At 59.7% G+C, this 24,521-nt stretch overlaps 3 protein-coding genes across 3 annotated transcripts; 2 read left to right on the top strand and 1 right to left on the bottom strand.

The window, feature by feature from the left end:
• Nucleotides 1-550: 550 nt before the first annotated feature.
• On the bottom strand, nucleotides 551-6,850 carry CE2H19orf85 (chromosome E2 C19orf85 homolog). Its single transcript, XM_045441444.1, has 2 exons — nucleotides 6,431-6,850; nucleotides 551-1,568 (listed from the first exon to the last, which is right to left on the bottom strand). Exons 1-2 carry the CDS (start codon nucleotides 6,601-6,603, stop codon nucleotides 1,112-1,114), a joined length of 630 nt encoding a protein of 209 aa, XP_045297400.1. The 5' UTR covers nucleotides 6,604-6,850; the 3' UTR covers nucleotides 551-1,111.
• Nucleotides 6,851-13,832: 6,982 nt separating this feature from the next.
• On the top strand, nucleotides 13,833-21,150 carry ZNF628 (zinc finger protein 628). Its single transcript, XM_045441435.1, is given in 4 exon segments — nucleotides 13,833-14,042; nucleotides 17,561-17,674; nucleotides 17,914-18,887; nucleotides 18,889-21,150. Coding segments are annotated over 2 exon segments (3,117 nt in total). The 5' UTR covers nucleotides 13,833-14,042; nucleotides 17,561-17,674; nucleotides 17,914-17,918; the 3' UTR covers nucleotides 21,037-21,150.
• A 633-nt stretch (nucleotides 21,151-21,783) lies between these two features.
• On the top strand, nucleotides 21,784-24,438 carry NAT14 (N-acetyltransferase 14 (putative)). Its single transcript, XM_045441434.1, is given in 4 exon segments — nucleotides 21,784-21,899; nucleotides 22,563-22,679; nucleotides 23,323-23,719; nucleotides 23,722-24,438. Coding segments are annotated over 3 exon segments (618 nt in total). The 5' UTR covers nucleotides 21,784-21,899; nucleotides 22,563-22,607; the 3' UTR covers nucleotides 23,871-24,438.
• Nucleotides 24,439-24,521: the final 83 nt, after the last annotated feature.

Below are 24,521 nucleotides of genomic sequence, written 5' to 3'. Positions count from 1 at the left end.
ATGGCGGGCCCGGGACAGAGCGGCTCGGTGCGTGCAGAGACAGCGAATTCCAGCTGGGGCGGTGGGTCGCCCTCCTGTGGTCTAGAGGAGACCCCTGAGGCCCAGAAAGAGGGAGTGAGGGGTGTGCCCAGGGTGGAGGCAGGCCTGGGGTTCCAACGCTGGCCTTTGAGTCAAGAGTCAGAAACTTATCAAGAGACCGAAGCACTTTACAAGAAAGGGAACTTAAGTCCTTGCAACCCCGCTCAGTCTCAGTTTCCCCATCTGTACTGCACCTGCCTCCCAGGGTGACGTTTGGAATATTTAGACTCTGTGCTTGGGAATGGGGTTGAGAAAAAATCTCGGAATGAAATCCAAACTACTCCCAATTCATGTCGGCCTTTTTGATCTCTGTGACCTCGTCCCTTACCGCGATCCCCCTGCTTACTCTGCTTCAGCCACCTCAGGGCCTTTGCGCATGCTGTCTCCTGTGCCCAGAACCCCAGACCTTTTCTCAGCCAGCTCCTTCTTGTCATTCAAGGCTTTCCCTGAGCACCAGATGTCAGACAGCCACTCCATCAGGTCTCTGCTTTATTTTCTTCACAGCACTAATTCCAATCTGAAATTGGAAGTTTATGTTGCATTTTAAAAAGGTACCGGCATATTCATTTACTGTCGATCACCCCTACCTGTGCCCTGCCCCCCAAACCCCTTAAATGTTTATTTCACAGTTTATTCATTGCCGAATCCTCAGCACCTAGATGAGGCCTGACACATAGTAGGTGCTCAGTACATATTTGAGAATAAATGAGACAAGACCAGACATTAGGCAGAGATGAGCCAAGGTGAGAGGGAACTGGAGGGGCAGACACTGAGAAGATGGGGCTGGGAAAAAAGAAGAGAGAAGTTGGGGGTGTGGGAGAGTGTGAGGGGCACCTCTGGCAGAGGCAGAAGTGGGGACATGCACCGGGGAGCCCTGTGAGGCCGTGGTCATAGGTGAGGGTCTGGGCTTGGTCCATGTTCCCAGGGGCTTCCAGGAGGGGAGTGGATGGGACAAGGGGTTCCTGGGGGTGTTTGCTGAGCTATCATGAAGGGGACCTCTGATTTGTCCCGGGGTGGGGGGGCGGGTTGGGCATCATGGGGAGCAGCTCCCCCAGCCCTCAGGGGTTCCCTGAGAGTGACAGGCACAAGGCACCTCCCACCTGCCCACCCAGTCCCCCTCAGGAGCCCAGAGCCCGTCCACTTCCTCCAGTGCATTCGGGGTAGGGGGCAGGAGGTTATAGAAATGTGAGGCCTGCCTCAGGTCTGGCTGGCCCCAAGCACAGTGGGATAGACCAGATGGCACTGGGGGACACTCTGGGGTGAGTGCAATGTCATCAAAGAGGTCGAGGGTGGAGGCATCCAGGGCGGCGAGACTTGGGCCGGGGCTGGCGCAGGGCTCCTCAGTGGGGGCCACAGCACAGGCCACCCCCAGGAAGGGGGACGGAGGCGGCGGGGGCGCCCTTCGGGGTGGCGGTCTCTGGGGAGGTGCCTTCTGAGACAGGATAGACAGGGCCAGGCGCTGGGTGGCAGCCTCAATGTTGGCAAACTGCCTGCAGAGAGACAGACATATGAGCTGTGTGGCCGTCAAGCATTCGCCTCCTGTCTGCCCTCCCGGGAGTGGTTTCCCTCTTCCTTTCCTCTCCATCTTTTTTCTCCGTGCTAGTCTCCCCGCCCCTGGGTCCATTTTCTTGAGTCTGACAGTTCGGTTCTTCCAATCCCGTTCATAGGGGAGCCCTGAACGGCTGTGGGGTTTGTGTACTGCACAAGGCAGCAAGTCCAGTTCCGCTATAATGCACGTCTTTTGTCATTTACATTTATTATGGCCACATTCCAACATATAAAAGTGAAAAACGGGGGCGCCTGGGTGGCTCGTCGGTTAAGCGTCTGACTCTCGATTTCGACTCCGGTCACGCGTGGTCTCACGGTGTGTGAGTTTGAGCCCCGCTTCCGGCTCTGTACTGACAGTTCAGAGCCTGCTTGGGATTCGCTCTCTCTGCTCGCCACCCCCCCCCCAGCCCCCACCCCCTGCTAGCTCTCTCTCTCTCAAAAAAAAATAAACTTAGGGGGAAAAAAGTAAAAGACGTCAGAAGGAAAGGATGCCTTAACAAATGTTTTTCACACAAAGGTGCCCTGTGGGCTAGGGGTGCACCTGTAACACTGATGCCCTGTGAGTTCTACTTCCGGCAGAGTTCTTAAATCTGCCCACCTCTCATGTCCACCAATTCTTGGTTCAAGTCGCCAGCATTTCCCACCTGGATGACTACAGCTGCCACTGCCCTGGCCTCCCCCAGCCAGCATTCCTATCCCTCAAGAACTATATGGATGGATCTGACAGCGATGGGCTCACTATTGTCCCCCTAAAATTCGTATGTTGAAGTTTTAACCCCCAGTAGCTTAGAATGTGACTGTATTTGGAGACCCCTGAGGGTGATCTCTAATCCAAGGAGAGATTAGGGCCCGTAGAGGGGAGACCACGTGAAGACACAGGCCACCTACAAACCAAGGAGAGAGAGGCCTCACCCTGCCAGCACCTGGTCTCGGATTGGGTGAGAATGTAAATTTCTGTTGTTTCAGCCGCCCAGCCTGTGGTGCTCGATTCTGGCAGGTCTAGCAGACTAATGCACAAGCATAATGTTGAGCAAAAGCAGTGAGACTCGCAATTAATAGCTGCACGATTCCATTTAAAGGTCAAAGATGGGGTTCCCCCCCGGGGGCGCCTGGGTGGCTCAGTCAGTTAAGCATCCAACTTTGGGTCAGGTCATGATCCCGTGGTCCATGAGTTCAAACCCCGAACCAGGCTCTGTGCTGACAGCTCAGAGCCTGGAGCCTCAACCGCCAGAGCCAGATTCTGTGTCTCCCTCTCTCTGCGCCCGCCCCCCCAACCATGCTCTGTCTGTCTCTCTCTCAAAAATAAACATTATATATTTTTTTAATATATGAAATTTATTGTCAAATTGGTTTCCATACAACACCCAGTGCTCATCCCAAAAGGTGCCCTCCTCAATACCCATCACCCACCCTCCCTTCCCTCCCACCCCCCTAAATTTTTTTTTAAATGGGGTGACCCAATGACAGAGAAATCAGGATGACAACTTCTGGGAAGGAGACACGATGAAGGCCTCCGGGGGCCAGAAGTGCCCTGTTCCTGGATCTGAGGAACCCTGGGTGGGTTCCTTTTGGGAGCATTCATCAAGCTCTATGCTGACAATGTGTGCATTTCTTGTAGTTGTTGTTTTTTTTTTTTAAGTTTTGTTTATTTTTAAGAGACAGAGCACAAGTGGAGAGGGGCAGAGAGAGAAGGAGACACAGAATCCGAAGTAGGCTCCAGGCTCTGAGTTGTCAGCACAGGGTCCGACGCGGGGCTCCAACTCACGAACCGTGAGGTCGTGACCTGAGCCAAAGTCGGACGCTTAACTGACTGAGCCACCCAGGCACCCCCCTCCCCCCAAAGGTTTTATGTAAAAACGAGTCTGATGTTGTATGTTTCTGTGTACATGAAATGTCCACAATAGGCAAATCCCCAGAGACAGAAAGCAAATTGGTGTCTGTCAGGTTCTGGGGAGGGAGGGGTGGAGAGTGACTGCCTACTACCACTACTAATGGGTATGGGATCTCCTTTGGGGGTGATGAAAATGTTCTGGAACCAGACAGAGGTAATCGGTCGCAAAACATTACGAACGTAGGAAACACCCACGAAGCGTACACTTTAAAATATTCGAAATGGTGAATTTCACGTCGTGTATATTTTACCACAAGAAAATAGGCTTATAAATAAGTTAGTGAGAGCTGACACTCTGGAACTGTCTCTGGAGCTAAGGAGGATAGTTCTACTCTGAGTGCCCCTGGGAAAAATTCAGAGAGGGCAGGTCAGGTTAAATGACAGAGAATGGGAGGGGCAGAAGGGGGAGCTGATTTGAACAAACTTAAGTATAAATGACATTTAGGGCCGAAGAGTCATGACGTCTGTGATTTACGTGAGTGGCAGCATTTCTCAAACTTGAGTGCCTGGCGGAACACCCGGAGGGCTGATGGGAACACAGGTCCTCGGGCCCCGGAACCTTGGGCTCTGTAGGCCCGGGGTGGCGTCCAAGAAGCTGCGTTTCTGGCACATCGCCACGCCATGCTGAGGTGCTGATGCTGCTGGTCCGGGGTCCAGATGCAGACCAGATGCCGCTGGTCTGCTGCATCAGACAACTGTCGTGACGTTTCTGTGGGCTGGAAATCCTTCACAACGAAAAGCCAAAAATGCACGTCCAGGGTGGGAGGGGGCTCCTGAGGGGGCAGGGCCTGAGGGGACCTGGGGGGAGGAGGAGGACGTGGGTGGGAACATGCTGAAGGTAGTTTGCCTCTGACCTGGATTTTCTCAGGGTGAGCCCGGGCGCTCGGGGGAATATACTCCATAGCTGCCTGTGCCGCCTCGTGGGTGGCCTGGGTCTCTGGGGGGTATGTGGCAGGGCCAGGCATGGGGGTGGGAATATCTGGGATGCTATAGGAGAGAAGCTGGCCCTGGGAAGTGGGGAAGCTGAGCCGGGGAGGGTAGAGGGGGGACCTGGGAGGTGAGAGACTGGCATTAGCACGGGGCCCAGACTCGGAGTGAGCAGGGAGCCCTCCTGGTTGGGGCTGCAGATGGGGAGGGGTCCTCGAAGTGGTTGACAAGGGGGGCTGGGGAGGAGTTAGAAGGCTCGCTCTGGGACGAAGGGCTGGACCGTGTTTGGGGAGATGCGTGTTTTCCTCTTCGATAATGGGTTTGTAGAGTGGTGGTGGTGGTGAACATTCTGGGCTGGTCAGGGCTGGGCATTCTGGTGGAAGGGGGTTTGCAGTGTGGAGGCAGGAGTTAGGCTGGACGAGGCTCCTATTTGCTCAAATTTGGTTCCGAGACCTCCTGGGACAAGATTCTGGGCTGGCTGGGAGGAACAACCTACTTGCAGAAAAGCAGGTCCTTGGACGAGTAACTTCGTCTCTCTGTGCCTCAGTTTCCTCTTTGAAAAATGGGGATTATAATAACATCTACTTCCTGGGGTTACTATGGGGGATTAATGAGTTCCTATTCATTGTGAGTGAGTATTACCAGTTACCACTAAAGTACTTAGAACAAGCACCTGGCACATATGAGTGTTGATCACCACCATCATCACCATCATCACCATTATTATCACCACCATCACCATCACCATGATGAGACTCCTTGTCTGCAACGTAAGGACAAAGTCAACCTACTGTGCAGGTCTCTTGGGAGCATTAAGTGACATATTCTATGTCAAAGCCTTAGTGTGGTGTACCTGACACCTGAAAGTGCTCAAAAAATGGTCACTGTCACAGAGTGAGGAGAGAGCACAGGGTGGGGTGGGATGGGGCTGGGCGGGGTGTGAGAGCGGGGATAGGCTGGAGCAGAGAACTGCGGAGCTCAGAGGTTCCCATCTACACTCCCAGAGACGGCGAAGGACATTGCCCCACAAAGCGAACAGGATGGGCAAAGGCCAAGAAGTTGGGTGGTCAAGTGCTAAATGGGGAGCTCCTGTTTCTTTAGAACCTAATTCCCTCCCCCCTGTCCCCCTTTCACCCTATTCTAGCCACATTGGTCCTCAAACATTCCAGGGATGTTCCTGCCTCAGGGTCTTTGCACTTGCTGCCCCTTGCCTGGAATGCTCTTCCCTCAGACATCCACAGGTCTTATCCTCTGGCTTCAGTCAGGTCTTGGCTCTGTTGGCACCTTCTCAGCCGAGCCTTCCCTGACACCTTACCCAGTCCTTCCCCCCCACCCCCGCATGCCCTCCATAGCACTTATCACCTTATAACATGCCATATCATTTTAAAAAATTGAAGTGAAATTCACGTAACTGAACCCCTTTACACGTGCAGTTCAGCGGCATTTAGGACATTCACAGTGTGCAACTACCACCTCTAATTAGTTCCAGAACTTTTCGTCACCCCGGGAAGAAACCATGAACCCCCTGCCAATCACGCCCCACCCCCACTTGCCTCCAGAGGTGCCTCCTCTGGCCCCGCTACCCCGCTTTCTGGCTCTGCCTGTTCTAGACATTTCACACAAACGGAATCGTACGACAGGTGGCCTTTTGTGTCTGGCTTCTTTCACACGGGATCGATCAGCTTTCCAAGGTTGGTCCGGGTAGCGTCATACTGTCTCACTGACATTATGTGGCTGTCCCTTGCCGGCCACCTTCTTGCTGGAACACAAGCTCTATGAAGGCAGGGAATTTTGTCCGCCTTGCGCTAATGGATCTCGGGCCTGGCCCACAGTTTATGCTCAATAAATGCATCCTGAGTGTTGATTGCGTCCAGCCCTGGGGTCCCCTTCTCTGTGTTCTGTCTGAGCCTGGTCTCCCCGACTCTGAGGTGTCTGACCCCTCCCCCCTCCCCCTCTGCCCATCTCCCACCCTCCACCCCTCCTCACCTGCAGATCTGGTTGTGCAGAAACCTCCTGTGGTTCGGCCTCCTTTTGGGGGGCCGGGTCCTCCGAGGGTGTAGGGCGCGCAGCACGTGGGCAGCTGCCCCACTCACGAAGGCACACAGCTCCCGAGGGCTGGGCTCAGAGCCCCCAGAGGCTGTGGGGGCCCCGGGGTGCATGGCTGGGGTGAGCTAGAATAGCCCCTCCACAGTATCGCTGCTGGTCAGAAAGCTGCTTCCACATCTGAGGAGAGAGGAGCAGCCGGGGCTGGGGGCTCGGGGCTGGGGAGGCAGACAGGAGGAGAGAGGGCTCTGGGCAGGGTAGGCTGACTCTGGAGGGGGGCCACCGCTCTGGTTGGAGGAGACAGGGCCCAGAGAATTAGGGCAGGCCCTCCCTCCGGTGCCTCATCCCCACCTCCTGGAGGCTGGATGCTGAGCTTTGAGGAGCCCGTGGGTGGAGGCTGATATAGGAAGGTGAGGGGGGGCTTTATGTGTGCCCCCCAGGGGCCCAATTAGCACATAGTTGGACCTGGGATATGGGACAGGGCGGCATGGTGGGGGGCAGAGAAAGGCGCCTGGAGATAGCCAATTAAGGGGACAAAGGCCTCGTTAGGGAAGCGAGACCAGGGGCTGAGTCAACCGGCAGCGATTAGCGTTGAGGACCTTTAATTGGAGGGGCGGGGGCGGCAGGAGGCTTGGGTGCAGGCTGGGAGGGAGGGGGAGATGACCCCCCCCCCCCCCCCCGGAGGGCTGCCGGGAGCCTTCAGCTGTGGAGCCGACGCTTGGACACCGACTCTGCCCACCTACCTCCAGACGCACCCGCCTGGGCCTCCCTGCCTCTCTGTGCCCCGGGCCCAACCTCCTGGGGAAACTGAGGCTCAGAGAGCAGGGCTTGCCTGTGCCCAAGGCCTCCAGCCAGCCGGAAGGGCTGGCTTCTGTGCAAGAGGGTTGTTCCCCAAACCCTGACTTTCCGCCAGAGCAGCTAGTGAGTAGGGAGAGGGGAGGATACACGGGCTGGCCCAGCTGGTTGCTCAGGTGGGTGACGCTAGGGACTGTTTTTGGCGCAGCCTGGCTGTGGCCGTGGGAGGGGAAGACAAAACATGGGTGTGTGGTTTCCCTTAAGGCGTTTTACTGAGGGACTGGGGGGCCCTTGGTATTCGGGGAGGCAGAGAACAGACTGGGGCATGGCGGAGTGGAGAGGCTGGCTCCGGCGGGGGGGGGGGGTAGGGGTGGGAAGGGATCCTCTTGTCTCTGGAAGGGCGCTGGCCGGAGTCGGGGGGGGGGGGGGGACCCTGGTCCGGGCTGGTGTGGGGATAGGTGCTGCGGAGCTTGTTGTGAGGGGGCCGCGCAGAAGGTTCGCGTTGGGGGGCGTGCGGGTCACCTGTGGCTACACACTCACACACACCCAGTGCCTCATAACCACGTGCACTGATTGTCTTGCACTTCTGGAGGTCAGAAGTCCGAGGCGGCTCTTAGGAGCTGAAATCAAGGTGTTCCATCTGGAGGCGGCGGAGGGAGAATCCACACCCCCCCCCCCAACCCCGTGACTTTTCCGGCTGCCAGAGGCGCCCGAGACTTCTCCAAGCTCACGCTGCGAGTTAAGTGGCAGAGCCGGGACCCGGAGGTGGCTCAATGTGGGCCCGACACCGTGTGTTTGCCCGGCAGGTCTGTCTGCTGCAGGGCCAGCAGCAGGGGGTCAGCGCAGGGCTCCTGGCAGGCAGGCTGTGCCAGCAGCGGGCGGCCGCTTGGCCTCCCTCCTCAGTCTCTGTCTTGGCCTGGGCAAGTCGTGTGTGTGTGTTTGCCTGTGTACGCACAGCCTGGACGCGTGTGTGGTGTTGTGGAATCGCCTGGAAGCTTTCCCGTCCTGTTACTTTCAGGCCCCGCGGGGAACGCAGAAGGTCGCTTGGCAAGGGGCTGTTAAGGGAGTGGACCCCCGGGTCTCTGGAGAATTGGAGGTCAGGGCTCAGGCTCAAGGACGGGCCGCCACTGCGTGGCGGGGGCCCGACCTTTGCTAGCCCACCTCCAGGAGCGGGCTTGCACCCATGCCCCCAGGAGCCGAGGGCGACATCTGCTAGCCAGCCCTGTCCCACCGACGGGCAGGGTCGGGAACACACGTAGGGCCACTGGCCGTTCTGGCTCTGGCCTGGGGACGCGCCACCAGGGGGCGCCAACATCCCAGGCAGGGCCGGGAGGCCGTGCGGAAGCAGCCTCACCCTCACCCTTGGGCCCCTCTCCTCTTCTCTGGTGGCGGATAAGAGTCACCCACAGCTGGGGACTGGCTTCATCTGATGTTTGTTGAGGACCCGCCCTTCCCGCTATCACAAGGTATATACACAGGCTCCCTTCCCCTCGTCCCAGCCCTTGCAATTCGAGGCGGGTTATTTCATAAACATTTATCGAGCACCTACAGTAGACCGAGGATGTAGCAGTGAGCGAGACTAGCACAGTCTGTCCCTGGAGGAGTCTGGGAGTGAGATGCTGACAAACAAGAAAAGACCGGTTCAGGGTGTGCTGGACAGTAAGTTGGATGCTGGATGGGGGAAGCATCCTGCTTCAGACGGAGAAGCCCTCTCTGAGAAGGTGACAATTGTCCTGCAACCTGAGCGGAAGAGGGGGCAGCCGGGAGCTTCCCAGGCAAAGGGCACAGGGCATGCAAAGGCCCTGAGGCAGGAGCAAGCTTGAATGAGGTGAGAGAGAGGGAAGGATAGGAGGAGGTGAAGTCAGAGAAGGGGACAGGGGCCAGACCTGAAGGGCTTTGTAGGCCAAGTAGGAGTTGGGTTTTGAAGGGAAGAGTGATGAGGGCCGTGCTGAGTTCGATGTAGGGGTAGCGTCGAGACCTCAGGGCCCTGCCCCAAACTTCCTTTGCTGTCTTTACACCTAGAACGTGGAGACCCAACTCCTAAACCCCCCCTCTAATATGAGGAGGGGGAAGCGAGAAGCTGAGATGTCAGGGCCAGGCCAGGAGCCCAGGCAAAACTTGTCTGTCCTTGCCCCCATTGTGCTCATCTCCCACCTCTCCACCTAGTCCCAGAGGGACTCTGGGTCCCTTAAAATTTATTGTGAAAATGCACAGGTGGCAGGTTCCTGGTGTTTCCAAACCAGAACTCTGAGAGGCCAACACTATTATATTTATTTCCCATGTTTTCTTCTGAGAAGAGGGATGTTATGGGCTAAATTGTGTCTCCCCAAATTCATCCGTTGAAGTCCTAACCCCCATATCTCAAAATGTGACTGTGTTCATAAATAAGGTCTTTATTTTTAAAAAAATGTTTATTTTTTGAGAGAGAGAGGCGGGGAGGGGCAGGGAGAGAGGGAGACAGAATCTGAAGCAGGCTCCAGGCTCCGAGCTGTCAGCACAGAGCCGGACGCGGGGCTCGAACTCACAGACTGTGAGATCATGACCTGAGCCGAAGTCGGACACTTAACCAACTGAGCCACCCAGGTGCCCCAGAAATAAGGTCTTTAAAGAGGTGATTAAGTTAAAATGAAGTCATATGTCTGAGCTAATCCAATTTGCCTGGTGTCCTTATAAGAAGAGGAGATTTGGGGGCGCCTGGGTGGCTCAGTCGGTTAAGTGTCCGACTTCGGCTCAGGTCATGATCTCACAGTCCGTGAGTTCGAGCCCCGCATCGGGCTCTGTGCTGACAGCTCAGAGCCTGGAGCCCGTTTCGGATTCTGCGTCTCCCTCTCTCTCTGCCCCTCCCCTGTTCATGCTCTCTGTCTCAAAAATAAATAAACATTAATAAAAATAATAAAAAAAAAAAGACGAGGAGATTTGGATACAGACAGGTAGAGGTAGACCATGTGAAGACACGAGGAGACAGATGTCTACAAGCCAAGGACAGAGGCCTCAGGAGAAACCAACCCTGCCCACACCTTGATCTTGGACTTCTAGTCTCTGGAAATGTAAGAAAATAAATTTCTGTTGCTTAAGCCACCCAGCCTGTGGGACTTGGTTAGGGTGGCCTTAGCAAAGTAACACAGAAGTGTACTCGTTATCTATGCTGTGTAACAAACCCCCACAAATCCCATGGCGTGAAACAGCGTATACTAATTTTCTCCCAGTTTGCATGGGTCAGGAGTCCAGGCACCACGGCTCACTGGGTCCTCTGCTCAGGGCCTCTCGAGGCTGCAATCAAGATGTAGGCGGGGGCTGCAGTCTCATCCGGGGTTCGGGTCCTCCTCTAGGCTCACATGGAAGTATTCATTTCCTCACATCTATAGAATTCGTGGAGGTGGATGGCTTCAAGGCCAGCAGGAAAATCACTGATGTTTCGCATCTCTGACTTCTAGACCCAGTTTTAAAAAGCTTGCCTGATTATATCAGGCCCACCCAGAACAACCTTCCCGTGTTAGGGTTCTTCGGGGAAGCAAAACTAATAGGACCCATATCTACCTGTATCTATATCATCGATAGCTATATCTACAGCTATCTGTATCTATTCTATCTATACATACAGTCAGAGACACACAGAGATGTTATATATATTTTATATATAAAGAGATTTACTATAAGGTATTGGCTTGTGCCATTATGGAGGCTGAGAAGTCCCATGATCTGCCACCAGTGTGCTGGAGCCCAGGAAAGCCAGTGGTGTGGTTCCAAGTCTTAAGAACCAGACAGTCCATGGTGTGGATCCCAGGGTGGGTCTGAAGGTCTGAGAACCAGAAGCGCAGAGGGCCGGCAAAGATCAACGTTCCAGCTCAGTCACGTAGAGAGGGAATCCAACCTTCCGCCCTTTTGTTCTAGTCAGGACCCCCGTGGATTGGGTGATGCCCGCCCACCCTGGGGAGGGCCGTTGGCTTTACTCAGTCTACTTATGCAAATGCTAATCTCTTCCGGAAACACCTGGGCAGACACGCCCAGAAATCGTGTTTCACCCGGTACCTGGGCATCCTGTGGTTCAGTTGGTGGACGCGTAAGATTAATCATTCCATTTCCTTTTGATTAACATCAGCTGATGGGGAGCCTTGATGGCACTTGCCAAAATCCCTTCACCTTTGCCAAATCACATAACCTATCGCAGGAGTGCCATCCATCATGTCCGCAGGCCACCTGAAGAAAAGGCACTTGGTGTACAAGGACATGGGTCATTGGGGATCATCACGGAAAGTGGCGGCCACTCCTGGGGAGGGCAGTTAGTGTGTATCTGTCTCCGGCCACATTTCTGTACTTAAAACAGATGAATCTGTTTTCTTTCCTTTTTACTTTTATTTTTTTTAAGTTTATTTGTTTATTTTGAGAGAAGACACGGACAGCGCGAGTGGGGGAGGGGCAGAGAGAGGGAGACAGAGATTCCCAAGCAGGGCCCCCGCACTGCCAGCGCAGAGCCTGGTGCGGGGCTGGAACTCACCAAACCGTGAGATCATGACCTGAGCCGAAACCCGCAGTCAGGCGCTTAACTGACTGAGCCACCCAGGCACCCCAGGAATCTGTTTTCTAGGTACAGATGGGACTGTGTGACCTGGTGTCAGCCCTGGTTCCCCCAGGGATGGGCGGGGAGGCTCCTCTGGCTCCCATGCGCTGGGCCATGACCATGAACGTGGGGACCTGCCAGATAGGGCTTGGATTGGGGGTGGGGGGGGTAGACTCTGGGGCTGGAGACACTCTCAGTAAATCACTTCCGGGTTACAGGAATCACTTCCTGGCTATAGGATGTTTCATCACTTCCTGCATATAGGATGTATATCACTTCCTGGTCCTGTGTCTGGCCAAGAGACTTTAGAGGGCCTCTATTTGCCACCCCCTCCTCTCTCACCGCCCCCCCCCCCCCCCGCATTGAAGTGAGGATCACACCCCTTCCCTGGAAAGAGGCCCATTCGGGCAGGGCGGGCTGGGCACCCATGGGAGCCACAAAAGATGTCAGAAAGGAGCATCCTTAGTCTGTGGGAGAAACAGGCCAGCCCTCTTGGCTCCTGCCTACACCCCAGCCCGCCTGCTTAAAGTGCATCTCTGCTCTCTTCCTGCACTAGGGTGAAAATGGATATTTTACTTTTAGTCTTTGGCCCTGGGAATCCTGTCTTTGGTCCAGATACCTCCTGTTGTGCGTCAGGGGGAGACCGGTGCTCCAGGACACCTCCCACCCCAGCCCCTAATCCTCTCCTCTCTAAGCGCAGGTGGCGCCATTACCAAGGCAACGGACTGAATGGCCCAAACCACGGTCCAGTGTCCACTCAGCCCAACACCACACACCTTCTCCTTCCAGAGGGAAGGGATGTGGGTTGGAGGGCTTAAGCATGTGGGGACCAGGAGCATTGGTGCGGGCACAGCGAGTGGGGCCTGAGCCCTTCCCCACCCTGTGATCAAAAAGACTCTGGTCCTTGTTGGGCCACCTTGGAGCTGGACTGTTCCCCAGAAGCCCAGGACACACCTCCCACCGCCCACAGTATGGCTGGCAGGGTTGGGTGGGGGGTGGGGGGGGGCGTCTAGTGTGAGGAAGAGGGAAAGGTCCAGGTTCCCCACTTACTTCCAGGGTTTCTCTTCTCCTTTGACTACCAGTGAGGGTGGGGCTGCCTTTCTCTGGAAGTGTGTGTATGTGTCACCCTTATCAACTTTTTTTTTGGCTGACAGCTTTAGGATGGGGATAGAGAGGGACAACCCCCCATGCACACAGGCCTTTGGGGCACGAGTAATAGCCTAGGTCCCTGGGAAGGGTCAGGTAGGTTTGGGCTGCCTTCAAAGGCTGCAGTCCCCACTCCCAGCTCTGTCCTCTGGGATGAATGGTTCATCTGGCTGGCCAGGCTGGGGAGAGGGGTTCAGAGGGACTGGGCTGGATAAGATGCCTGATCTAGTTGGACGGGGCTGGTATCCCCTGGAGAGAAGAAGGTGGAGGTCAGGGACAGGGGCGCTGCTAACCACCCTACGGTGCACAGGACGGCCCTCAAAACAAAGAACAATCTGGCCCAAGCGTCACTAGTGTCAAGGCTGAGAGACTGTTGGGTGACATGTAGAAGTCACCAAGGCTGAAGCCGTGGTGGGGTGACTTGGAAAGGAGGGAGCGGGGATCCGGGACAACTCGGTGTTTCCCTAGGCCCCCAGGCCTCCAAGGAGGAAGCACAGCAGGGTCCAGCTTCCGGGGACAACCGCGCACTCCCGGGAACTGCGTGCACGTGGGACCTCTGCGGGGTGGGGGTGGGGTGTGACAACCGCGCAGCTGGAGAGCGATTCTAGGACAGACGAGAGGGAATCGGCAGTAAAAAAAAAAACGGGGAACGTAAGACCCCGCCTCCGGGCGGGTCTTCCCGGGCCTTGGGCTGACTTCGGACACAGCCGAAAAGACCGGGCCGTTCAGGTCCGGGGAGGACTACAACTCCCACGATGCCGTGCGCCGCCTGCGCCGGGGAGCGAGCGACGGCCGCAGGCTAGCGGGAGGGGTGGGGCGGGGCCTCGGCGCACGTGGCGTCGTGACGCGCCGACGGCGACGTCGGGGTTTGTGTGCGCGAGAGGCTGCCGATAAAGGTTGGGTGCCTCGCGCCGGGGGCTGTTGGGAGGGAGCGCGCCCCCGCCCCCCTCCCACGCCCCCACTCCTCTCCCGCCGCTGCCAGGGCCCCGTCTTCCCGTCGGCCCCTGCGGGAAGGCCCTAGGTCTCTCCCGCTCATTCCCCGGGTCGGGGCCGCAGGTGAGAGACCGGAGGGGTGGGGGTGGGGGGAGGGACCGGAGGGCGGAGACGTTGGGGAAATGGGGAGCGTGAAACCGGAAGGGATGCCTTAAAGGGAAGGCAGCTACTTCACCTCCGATTTTTGTCCACTAGGCCGGCTCCGCCCTCTTAAAGGGCAAGGGGCTGCTTTTCAGAGGGGCGGGGCAGGTTCTGCAGTTCCCCGCAGCTTCCCGCTTTTTATTCTCTGAGGAAGGATTATCTCGCGAAGGAGCACTGGCAGTGCCCCAAACTTTGAAGGAAGAGCCTCTGAGTCCCTGTGGCTTCCAACCAGACACTAGCTTAGCTCAACAAAGGTGGAGATTGGTGTGCCCTATGGAGCACCCTCTTAAAGGGGAAGTCGGCCTGATGGAAGGGTGTGGTCCGGCCTTTTGAAGGGGATGCTCTTTATTGGACTAGATGGGTCCAGCTCTTCCAGAGAGCCGATGGCTCCTGTCTTAAGGCGTGCTCGGCCTTCTGAAAGGCACATGCAGCTTCCTGGGATAATTAGTGTCTTAAAGGACTTGCTTACATTTTAAAGAGGATGTTCATCTTGTTTGTTTGTTTTTTAACTTTTTTAAACATTTATTTTTGAGAGAGAGAGACGCAGAGAGTGAGCGGAGGAGGGGCAGAGAGAGAGGGACACAGAGAATTTGAAGCAGGCGCCAGACTCGGAGCTGTCAGCACAGAGCCCCATATGGAGCGCAAACTCACGCAAGATCATGACCTGAGCCGAAGTTGGACGCTCAACCGACTGAGCCCCCCCAGTCGCCCCGAGGATGCTAACTCATCTTTTTTTTTTTTTTAAGAGAATCTTTATAGCCTGTCCAGAGGGGATGCCCAGCCCTTTTACATTCAAGATGTGTGCTCACTCTGTGCCAGACGTTATTTTAGGCTCTGGGGTGCAACAGTGATTGAGATGCCACTAACATTTAGAGGAGAGAGGCTAGGGGTGCTGCTAAACACTGTGCAGTGCTTGGGACTGGTCCCTCGACACTGGTCCAGTCCCGGATCGCAACAGTGCTGAGGTTGGGAAACCCTGCTTAAAAGCAGGTTAGAAGGTGCTGAGTGCTAGAGAGAACAACAGAAAGAGGGGAAAGAGAACGGGGAGTGTTGGAAGGGGTTGCAGATGTAGGTCCGGTGCAGGGAATGTCTCCCTGAAGCGACCTGTCAGCAAGGACACTGTCGGGAAGGGGCTCCAGGCGCCGACTAGATGGTGTGGGGGTCTGAGAGGCTAGAGGAGGTCAGGGAGGGGAGGAGGCTGTGGGCATGTATGAGATGTATCTCCTCTGAAATGGGAGCTGTAGAAGCTTGTGGCACGTTCCCTGCAGCCTCTGTGTTGGGAACATACCAGAGGTAGGAAAGGAAAAGGGGTGGAAACAGGGAGATCTGTTTTGGGAGACTGTTGCAGCTGTCCAGGAGGGACACGTTGGTGCCCTGGACAAAGGTGACAATGAGGGGCTTGGAGAGAAGTGGCCAGGTTCCAAATATGTCCCTGCTGGAACAAGGGAACCGGCTGACGGATTGGTCATAGACGATGAGAGAACGAGAGGGCGGTGAGGAAGAATAGAGGGGTTTTCAGGGATGGAGAAGATTGTGGGTGAAGAAGGGAGAAAGCAGGAGCAAAAAAGAAAAAGAGATTTGGGGCATGTTAAGTGTGAGTTGTCTGCTGGGCGTCCCTATGACAACTGTAGCAGGGTTTGGAGTTCAGAGGAGAGGTGTCAGATCTGCATTTTGGAGTCCTTCTGTTTAGACGGAGATCTTGAGGGTGAGTGAGGGCTCCCAGGGACAGAGTGTGGATGAAGAAGGAGTCCAAGGGTCGGCAGAGCCCTGGGCTCTCCCACATTCACAAGTCAGGGAGACGAGAAGGAACCAGTGCCTGAAAGCGAGGAGAGTGGCTTAAGGAGGGAGGGACCCCGTAGGGATTGAGGAGGGGCCGTGGAATTTAGCACCAGGGAGGCCATGAATGGAGTGGAGGGTCTGAGTGGTGGGGTTTGAGATGGGAAAGAGCATGTATTGACCACACGTTTGAGTTGCTTTGCTGCAAAGGGGATGGGGAGAAATAAAGGCATAGCTAGAGGCAGTAGTGGGGTGAAGGCTTTTTTTTTATATTTTTAATTTTTTTAATGTTTGTTTTTGAGAGAGAGAGGGAGAGAGCATGAGTGGAGGAGGGGCAGGGAGAGAGGGAGACACAGAATCTGAAGCAGGCTCCAAGCTCTGAGCTGTCAGCACAGAGCCCTGTGCGGGGTTCAAACCCACAAACCACGAGATCATCAGCTCTTAACCAACTGAGCCACCCAGGCGCCCCTGAAGGGTTTTAAGTTTATTTTTGAGAGAAAGCGTGAGCAGGGGAGGGCAGAGGAAGAGAGAGAATCCCAAGCAGTCTCTGAACCGTCAGCACAGAGCCTGACCTGGGGCTCAAACCCACGGACCATGAGATCATGACCTGAGCCAAAATCAAGAGTCAGTGCTTGCCAACTGAGCCACCCAGATGCCCCTGTTGGTTGTTAAGGGAGGTGCAGCTTGTGGGTACCCAGATGGGAACGGTCCAGGAGAGGAGGAAAGTAGGTGGGAAGTCGAGTCCGTGGGCCAGAGGCAGGCAGGTGGGAAGGTGGTGCATGGATTCTCAGCCTCAGCCCTGCTGCCATTTGGGACTGGAGCATTCTTTGCTGTGCTGGGCCGTCCCATGCACTGTAGGGTGTCGACCAGTATCCCTGGTGCCCCCCTCGCTAGATGCCAGGAGCACCGGCCCCTCCAGTCGTGACAACTTAGCGTCTGCAGGCTCTGCCAGATGTCCCCTGGGGTGGGAGAGTCGATCTCCTTGAGAATCACCGCTACAGTGGTTGGGATGTGGCGACATTCTCTTCTGATTGCATTTATGTTTTCAGTGACCAGATCAATGGCAGGATCACCTGCTAAAAGCAGGAGGGGAGAGGAGAGGTTTGAGGGGAACAGAAACATGTCTGAGTACCACCTGTCGGGTGGGAGTGAATGGACTAGAAAAATGCAGGTATGAGCAGTGCCGGGAACTTGGAGATTCGTGGGCATGAGTGCAGAGGGAGCCCCAGACTAGGGGCGCCTGGCTGGCTCCGTGGTAAAGCATGTGACTCTTGGCCTCGGAGTTGTCAGTTCGGGCCCCATGCTGGGTGTGGAAGTTACTTAAAAAAAAAAAACAAAAACAAAAAAACACATTTTTTTTTTTTTTTTTTTAAAGGGAGACCGAAGGCAGGCAGGAAGCGAGGAGGTGGATGGGTGTGGAGGGTGCAGCGTGGCTATGGATCTGGTGGAGTCTAGGGATTTTCGATTAATGTGCGAGAGGAAATAGGCAAGCAGCGGTGGGGGGTGGCGTGTGGAATGCTTGAAGGGGCTCTAGTTACAGTGGCCGGGAACTGGCGTTGAGGCAGGGTGGCCGATGAGCTCCTCAGAGGGAGCGGGCGCAAGCATCAGAAGCCGGGGTGCTAGAGAGAGCCCGGGCCATCCTCAGGCACAGTGTCTGTCTTTAGAGGGGAGGAGCTTGGCCCTAAAGGACGTGCTTGGCCTCCTAAAGACCACGCCCAGCCTTCTCACACTTGTCCAGCCTCCTGGCGGGGGGGGGGATGACCAGCATGCCGTGGCCGGTGAGCACTCCTCCCAGGTTGCCAGAAGTTTCTGCGTTAGCACCTAAGGTCTTGCTTTGGCGCAGCGCTGGGCCACCGGGGGCCCTAATCCTAAGGGAGGCGTCCTGCCGCGCGCGTGGGCCGGGGACGCACCCTCTGCCGCTTCCGGGGCGAACGTGTGCGTCCAGGTTGAGAGGACCGGTGTCGGGGCGGAGGTGGGGCGGGGTCCCGCCTTCCCCTGACGCCGAGTCCCCCACCAGGTGTGATGGTCGGCTCCCACGCGGACATGGCGCCCGCCTCCACCTCCGAGGGGCCGGCGGAGAAGCCGGGCCCCGCGGCCCCCGCCCCGACGGCCCAGTACGAGTGCGGGGAGTGCGGCAAGTCGTTCCGGTGGTCGTCCCGGCTCCTCCACCACCAGCGCACGCACACCGGCGAGCGGCCCTACAAGTGCCCCGAGTGCCCCAAGGCCTTCAAGGGCTCCTCGGCCCTGCTCTACCACCAGCGGGGCCACACGGGCGAGCGGCCCTACCAGTGCCCCGACTGCCCCAAGGCCTTCAAGCGCTCGTCGCTGCTGCAGATCCACCGCAGCGTGCACACCGGCCTGCGGGCCTTCACCTGCGGCCAGTGCGGCCTGGCCTTCAAGTGGTCGTCGCACTACCAGTACCACCTGCGGCAGCACACGGGCGAGCGGCCCTACCCGTGCCCCGACTGCCCCAAGGCCTTCAAGAACTCGTCCAGCCTGCGGCGCCACCGGCACGTGCACACGGGCGAGCGGCCCTACACCTGCGGCGTCTGCGGCAAGAGCTTCACCCAGAGCACCAACCTGCGGCAGCACCAGCGCGTGCACACGGGCGAGCGGCCCTTCCGCTGCCCGCTCTGCCCCAAGACCTTCACGCACTCGTCCAACCTGCTGCTGCACCAGCGCACCCACGGGGCGGCCGCCGCCGCCCCCGCCCCGCCGCAGCACGAGCCCGGCGCCAAGGTCTTGGTGTCCGACGCCTACCTGCACGCGCCCGCGCCGCCCCCGCCCCCCGCGCCCCCGCCCGTGGTGCCCGAGCTCTTCCTGGCCGCGGCGGAGACCACGGTGGAGCTGGTGTACCGCTGCGACGGCTGCGAGCTGGGCTTCGGCAGCGAGGAGCTGCTCTTGGAGCACCAGCCCTGCCCGGGGCCCGAGGCGGCGACGCCGCCCCGGGACGGGCAGGCCACCGCGGCGCCCAAGGCGGACGCTGCCCCGCCCGCCGCCCTCGCGGTCCCCGCCGGCCCCTCCGCCGCAGCCCCCGCCTGCCGCCGCCGCCCCGGGCTTCGCCTGCCTCCCGTGCGGGAAGTCCTTCCGGACGGTGGCCGGCCTCTCCCGCCACCAGCACAGCCACGGGGCAGCCGGTGGGCAGGCGTTCCGCTGCGGCAGCTGCGACGGCGCCTTCCCGCAGCTGGCCAGCCTCCTGGCGCACCAGCAGTGCCACGTGGAGGAGGCGGCCGCGGGGCGCCCACCCCCCCAGGCGGAGGCCGCCGAGGTCACCTGCCCCCAGGAGCCCTTGGCCCCGGCCGCCGCCGCCGCCGCCGCCCCTGCCGCGCCGGCGCCCGCGCCCGCTCCGGCTTGTGCCGAGCGGCCCTACAAATGCGCCGAGTGCGGCAAGGCCTTCAAGGGCTCCTCGGGGCTGCGCTACCACCTCCGGGACCACACGGGCGAGCGGCCCTACCAGTGCGGCGAGTGCGGCAAGGCCTTCAAGCGCTCGTCGCTGCTCGCCATCCACCAGCGCGTACACACCGGCCTGCGGGCCTTCACCTGCGGCCAGTGCGGCCTCACCTTCAAGTGGTCGTCGCACTACCAGTACCACCTGCGGCTGCACTCGGGCGAGCGGCCGTACGCCTGCGGGGAGTGCGGCAAGGCCTTCCGCAACACGTCGTGCCTGCGGCGCCACCGGCACGTGCACACGGGCGAGCGGCCGCACGCCTGCGGCGTCTGCGGCAAGAGCTTCGCGCAGACCTCCAACCTGCGGCAGCACCAGCGCGTGCACACGGGCGAGCGGCCCTTCCGCTGCCCGCTCTGCCCCAAGACCTTCACGCACTCGTCCAACCTGCTGCTGCACCAGCGCACCCACTCGGCCGAGCGCCCCTTCGCCTGCCCCATCTGCGGCCGCAGCTTTGTCATGGCCGCCTACCTGCAGCGGCACCTGAGGACGCACGCCCCGGCCCCCGCGGCCCCCGCCGCCGGCTCGCAGCCCCCCGCCCCGCCGGCCGCGGCTCCGGCCCCGTCTGCCACCCAAGACGTCCACGTTCTCCCCCACCTCCAGGCCACGCTCTCCCTCGAGGTGGCCGGGGGCCCGGCCCCGGCCCCGCCCCCGGGTCAGGCAGCCCCCAACTCCCAGACGTTTCTCCTGGTGCAGACCGCCCAGGGCCTCCAGCTCATCCCCAGCAGCGTGCAGCCCCCCGCGCCCCCGCCCCCACCCGCTCCTGCCAAGCTCATCCTGCTGCCCTCCTCGGGCACTGCGGCGGGGAGCGGCCGTGGCCGGCAGGGCCCACGGGCAGCTGGGAAATCTGGGCAGGGGCCTGGAGTCGTGTGGCTGCCAGGTCCTGGGGGACTAGGGGTTCAGGGAGGGGGCAACGCAGGGGCCAGCGGGGGAGGGCAGAGCCTCATCGTCCTGCAGAATGTGGGCGGTGGGGAGGCAGGGGCACAGGAAGTGAGCGGGGTCCAGCTCCAGCCCCTCCGGCCAGCCCCGGAAGTGACCACGGTCCAGCTCCAGCCGGCCCCGGAGGTGACCACGGTCCAGCTCCAGCCGGCCCAGGAGGTGACCACGGTCCAGCTCCAGCCTGTGGCAGGCCAGCTGTCCAATCCCAGCGGGGCAGCTGTGACCACGGAGGCCCCCAATCTGCTGGTGGTTCAGAGCGGTGCGGCCGAGGATTTGCTGGCCGGTCCCGGCCCCGGGGAGCCAGGGGACGGTGAGGCCGCTACTGGCGTCGTCCAGGATGTGCTCTTTGAGACGCTGCAGACGGACGAGGGCTTGCAGAGCGTCCTGGTACTGAGCGGGGCAGATGGGGAGCAGACCCAGCTGTGTGTGCAGGAGGTCGAGACGCTACCCCCTGGGCTGGCTGAGCCACCTGCCCCTGGCCCGCCGGGACAGAAACTGCTCATCATCCGCAGTGCTCCCGCCGCTGAACTGCTGGAGAATAGCAGTGGTGGCGGAGGCGGTGCCACGCTGCAGCTGCTGGCCCCACCCCCACCTGGCCAAGCCTCTGTCCCAGTGGGCATCCCCACGGCTCCCGCCTCCCAGATGGTACAAGTGGTACCCACCGGCACTGCACCTGGGGGCGTGGCCCCGCAGGCCCTCCCCTCCATCCAGATTGTCCAGACTCTGCCCGCCGTCCAGCTGGTGCACACGTTTTGAGTAGAACCACTGGTATCTCTTCTTGCCCCGCACGGAGGCCCGGACTCACTGCTTGGGCTGGGCTGGGGGGAGGGGAGCTGCAGGCTGGGCTTGCTAATAAAGACCAGAATCTCCTCCCCTGTGTTTTGTTTTCTTGGCGATGGGTGGGATGAGGGGGAATGTCGTGGTCACAGCCACCGCTTGGGAGCTCAGAGTCTTGTAGCTTTTGCTTCCTGGCTCTCCGGTGACTGACTGCGATTTGGGGCCAGCCACTTCTATGTGAGGTTCAGTTCATCCTTTTAAAAAGATGCAGTGGGGGGCGCCTGGGTGGCTCAGTCGGTTGGGCGTCCGACTTCGGCTCAGGTCATGATCTCACGGGTGGTGAGTTCGATCCCGCATCGGGCTCTGTGCTCACAGCTCACAGCCTGGAGCCTGCTTCAGATTCTGTGTCTCCCTCTCTCGCTGCCCCTCCTCCGCTCTGTCTCTGTGTCTGTCTCTCAAGTAAACATTAAAAGAAAGTAAAAAGATGCAGTGGTCACCATAGTGGGGAAGCATTAGAGTCTAGAATCCTGGTTCTGTTTGTTCGCTGTAAGTCACCCCACCGCTCCCCTCATCTGAAAAATGGGTGGCTGGGAGTCCTTATCCCGAAGGTCCTCCCAGAGAGCCCAGGTGGGCTGGGGTGGAGGTTCCTGGGGCGGGTTCTCTGGGAGCTGGTGGGCCCAGGATGCGGCCCCTCCCTCGAAGGCCCCGGAGCCAACGAGAACTAATCCGCTCCCATCACCGCCCCCCCTCCCCCGCCCCCCGTCCCCCACGCTCGGCTCTCCGCTTGTTTGGCAACCAGGGAAGGTCGGGAAGAGACCGTGCGCTCCTCCTCTGCGGGCCGGGTAAGTACCTTGCCCGCCGGGACCCGCCTGCGGCTGCCCCTGTCTCCGCCCCCTACCCCACCCCCGGCGGGGTCGCCGCGTCCAGCTCTGGTCCCTCTCGCCCCCCCCCCCCCCCCGCAACCCCCCGCGCAGAATCCTGCCAGGACCCTTGGCAACCGTTGCTAAGGCCGAGTGCAGGCCCCGCCCCCACTGTGCGCGAGCTTGACGTCACTTCCGCAGGCGACCCCTTCCCGACCCTGCCGCCCCCACACCTAGTGGGAAGATTGCAGCCACCTGCAGAGGTTCTTGCAGGCCTGCTCCTGCGGCGCGGGTCGGGGACGACTGTGGGACAGGGAACGGGGTCCATGCCCTGGCTGGGGCGGGGGGCGGTGTTCCGCTGACTCCCCAGGGCAGTCCCTGAGTCTGGGAGCGAGCCCCGGCTTGCAGGGTGCTGACGTCCGCGGGGCGTTTAGGGGGAACCGATTGAGCACCGCGGCGGGCGGGGGCGAGGGGCCGGGAGACTTGACAAAGGTCGCTGGGTGGAGGGTGAATCCCGAGCTGCGCTCGTTTGGGGGCCCCGAGCGTTCCCAGTGTCCTGATCTGGGACACGCTGCTGCGGGTCCCCTTCCCTGGGGCGCGGTGGGGACCAGAGGTGCCCTTCAGTGACCTGCTTGTTTTCACCAGGTGCACGCCTGCTCCCTTCGGGGGCGCGGGAGCCTGGGGGCTGCCATGGCCCCCAGCCACCTGTCCGTGCGGGAGATGAGGGAAGATGAGAAACCCCTGGTGCTGGAGATGCTGAAGGTGAGAACGGGCGCGAGGTGGGGGGCGGGGGGGGGGCTCGGCGGCGGCATTGGGGCGTCTTCAGCCACCTGCCTGAGCCAGCCCGGACTCCTGGGAAGGGATTTCTTCCTCCTAAGCGGCTTCTTGGCTCGGTCCCTTTTTCTAGTGCCTTCTTCCTACCCTTAGGGTCAGAAAGGTTTTCACAGCTGGAGGGCCGTGGGGCGACCCTGGCACAATTGCCTCCTGGTCTCAGACTTTGAGTCTGCCCTGCACCAGCCCGCGGAGCCCGTCCTCCTGCCCACACTCTGCAGAGCAGAGCCCTGGGGCCCCCGCCTGGGACCGCATCTCTTCCCTCTCCCAGTCCTGCCGCCTGCGCCTGCTCGGAACTGGGCTGTCCTCTGTCCTGTTCAAGGCCTCAGCCTTCCCTGAGCCTCACACCTGCAGCCCCCCTGAACTGGGCGTCCCCCACAGCTCCTGATGCACTCACTCGCTCCGGGTGCCGGGAGCAGATTGTGTCCTGTCCCCTGCCTGTTCCTTGGCTGCAGGGCCCTTGCCCATCTGGGGGCCCCTGCCCCCAGTGCCCGGCACTGTCCGCTCCCTCTCTTTTTCCCTGGTGTCTCTTGCCACCGGGCCTCCCTCCTCTGACTGCTCCTTCTGCCCACAGGCTGGCGTGAAGGACACAGAGAACCGCGTGGCCTTGCACGCCCTGACACGGCCACCAGCCCTGCTCCTCCTGGCCGCGGCCAGCAGTGGCCTGCGCTTCGTCCTGGCCTCCTTCGCCCTGGCCCTTCTCCTGCCCGTGTTCCTGGCCGTGGCGGCCATGAAGCTGGGCCTGCGGGCCCGATGGGGCTCACTGCCCCCACCAGGCGGCCTGGGGGGCCCGTGGGTGGCAGTGCGCAGCTCGGGTGACGTGTGTGGGGTGCTGGCCCTGGCCCCAGGCTCCAGTGCTGGGGACGGGGCCCGGGTCACCCGCCTCTCCGTCTCTCGCTGGCACCGCCGTCGAGGCGTGGGCAGGCGGCTGCTGGCCTTTGCCGAGTCCCGGGCTCGAGCCTGGGCGGGAGGCATGGGGAGCCCCGGGCCCGGCTCGTGGTCCCAGTGGCTGTGGCAGCTTGGGGCGTGGCAGGGATGCTGGAGGGGTGCGGCTACCAGGCTGAGGGCAGCTGGGGCTGCATGGGTTACACGCTTGTAAGAGAGTTCAGCAAGGACCTGTGACCGGAGCCAGCCGGGAGGGAGATCACTTCTCAAGCACTCACCGTGTGCAGGTCCTCCCTGTGTGAACCCCCAGCCCTCTGGGGGCCCACAAACAGGCCTGCAGAGGGCAAGTCGCCCTGCTGCAGGCTGATGTCTGTGTGTAGTCCGTGAACTTCTCAGAGAGGTCAACCTGTGCGGGGGTTTTTTGCGCACCGAGAAATCTCGGTCTGTCCGCAAAGGCGGCCCCCTTTGTGGTACGGGCCTGGGAGAGATGTGCGGGGAGGAGGAGAGGAGGCCGGACGAGCGTGCCCGCCTCTGTGGGTTAAGACTTGGGGCGGGGGCACCCCAAATGGGGGACACAGCCCTCCTGGGAACGGGGTGGAGCGCGATGGCTGCAGGGGATGAGCAGAGCCTCTGCAGGGGAGGGTCATCGGCTTAGAGAGGCCTGGGCAGGGTCGGGGTGGGCGCAGGGTGGGCGCGGGGCTGCCTGAGGCGGGCCCCTCCCGGGAAGGTGAGCCGAGAGGAGCGGCCAGACCCATCTGGATTTTTACACCCGATTGTTAATAAAGCCTGGTCTCGCTCTCTCTGATGCCTTTTCCAGTCCGTCTCTGCACACCACCCCCCTCCTTCTGTCTGGCTTCTGCTTTTCCCTGAGTTGACATTAATTGTTGC

This window comes from Leopardus geoffroyi, chromosome E2 (assembly GCF_018350155.1).
Source record: "Leopardus geoffroyi isolate Oge1 chromosome E2, O.geoffroyi_Oge1_pat1.0, whole genome shotgun sequence".
Lineage (NCBI taxonomy): Eukaryota > Metazoa > Chordata > Mammalia > Carnivora > Felidae > Leopardus > Leopardus geoffroyi.
This window is presented reverse-complemented; position numbering and strand designations above follow the sequence as displayed.

Coding starts and splice junctions, on each gene's coding strand:
- CE2H19orf85 (XM_045441444.1), bottom strand. CDS start 6,603: ATGCACCCCGGGGCCCCCACAGCCTCTGGGGGCTCTGAGCCCAGCCCT. Junction 1,569..6,430: donor CTGCACAACCAGATCTGCAG/GTGAGGAGGGGT, acceptor GTCTCTCTGCAG/GCAGTTTGCCAACATTGAGG.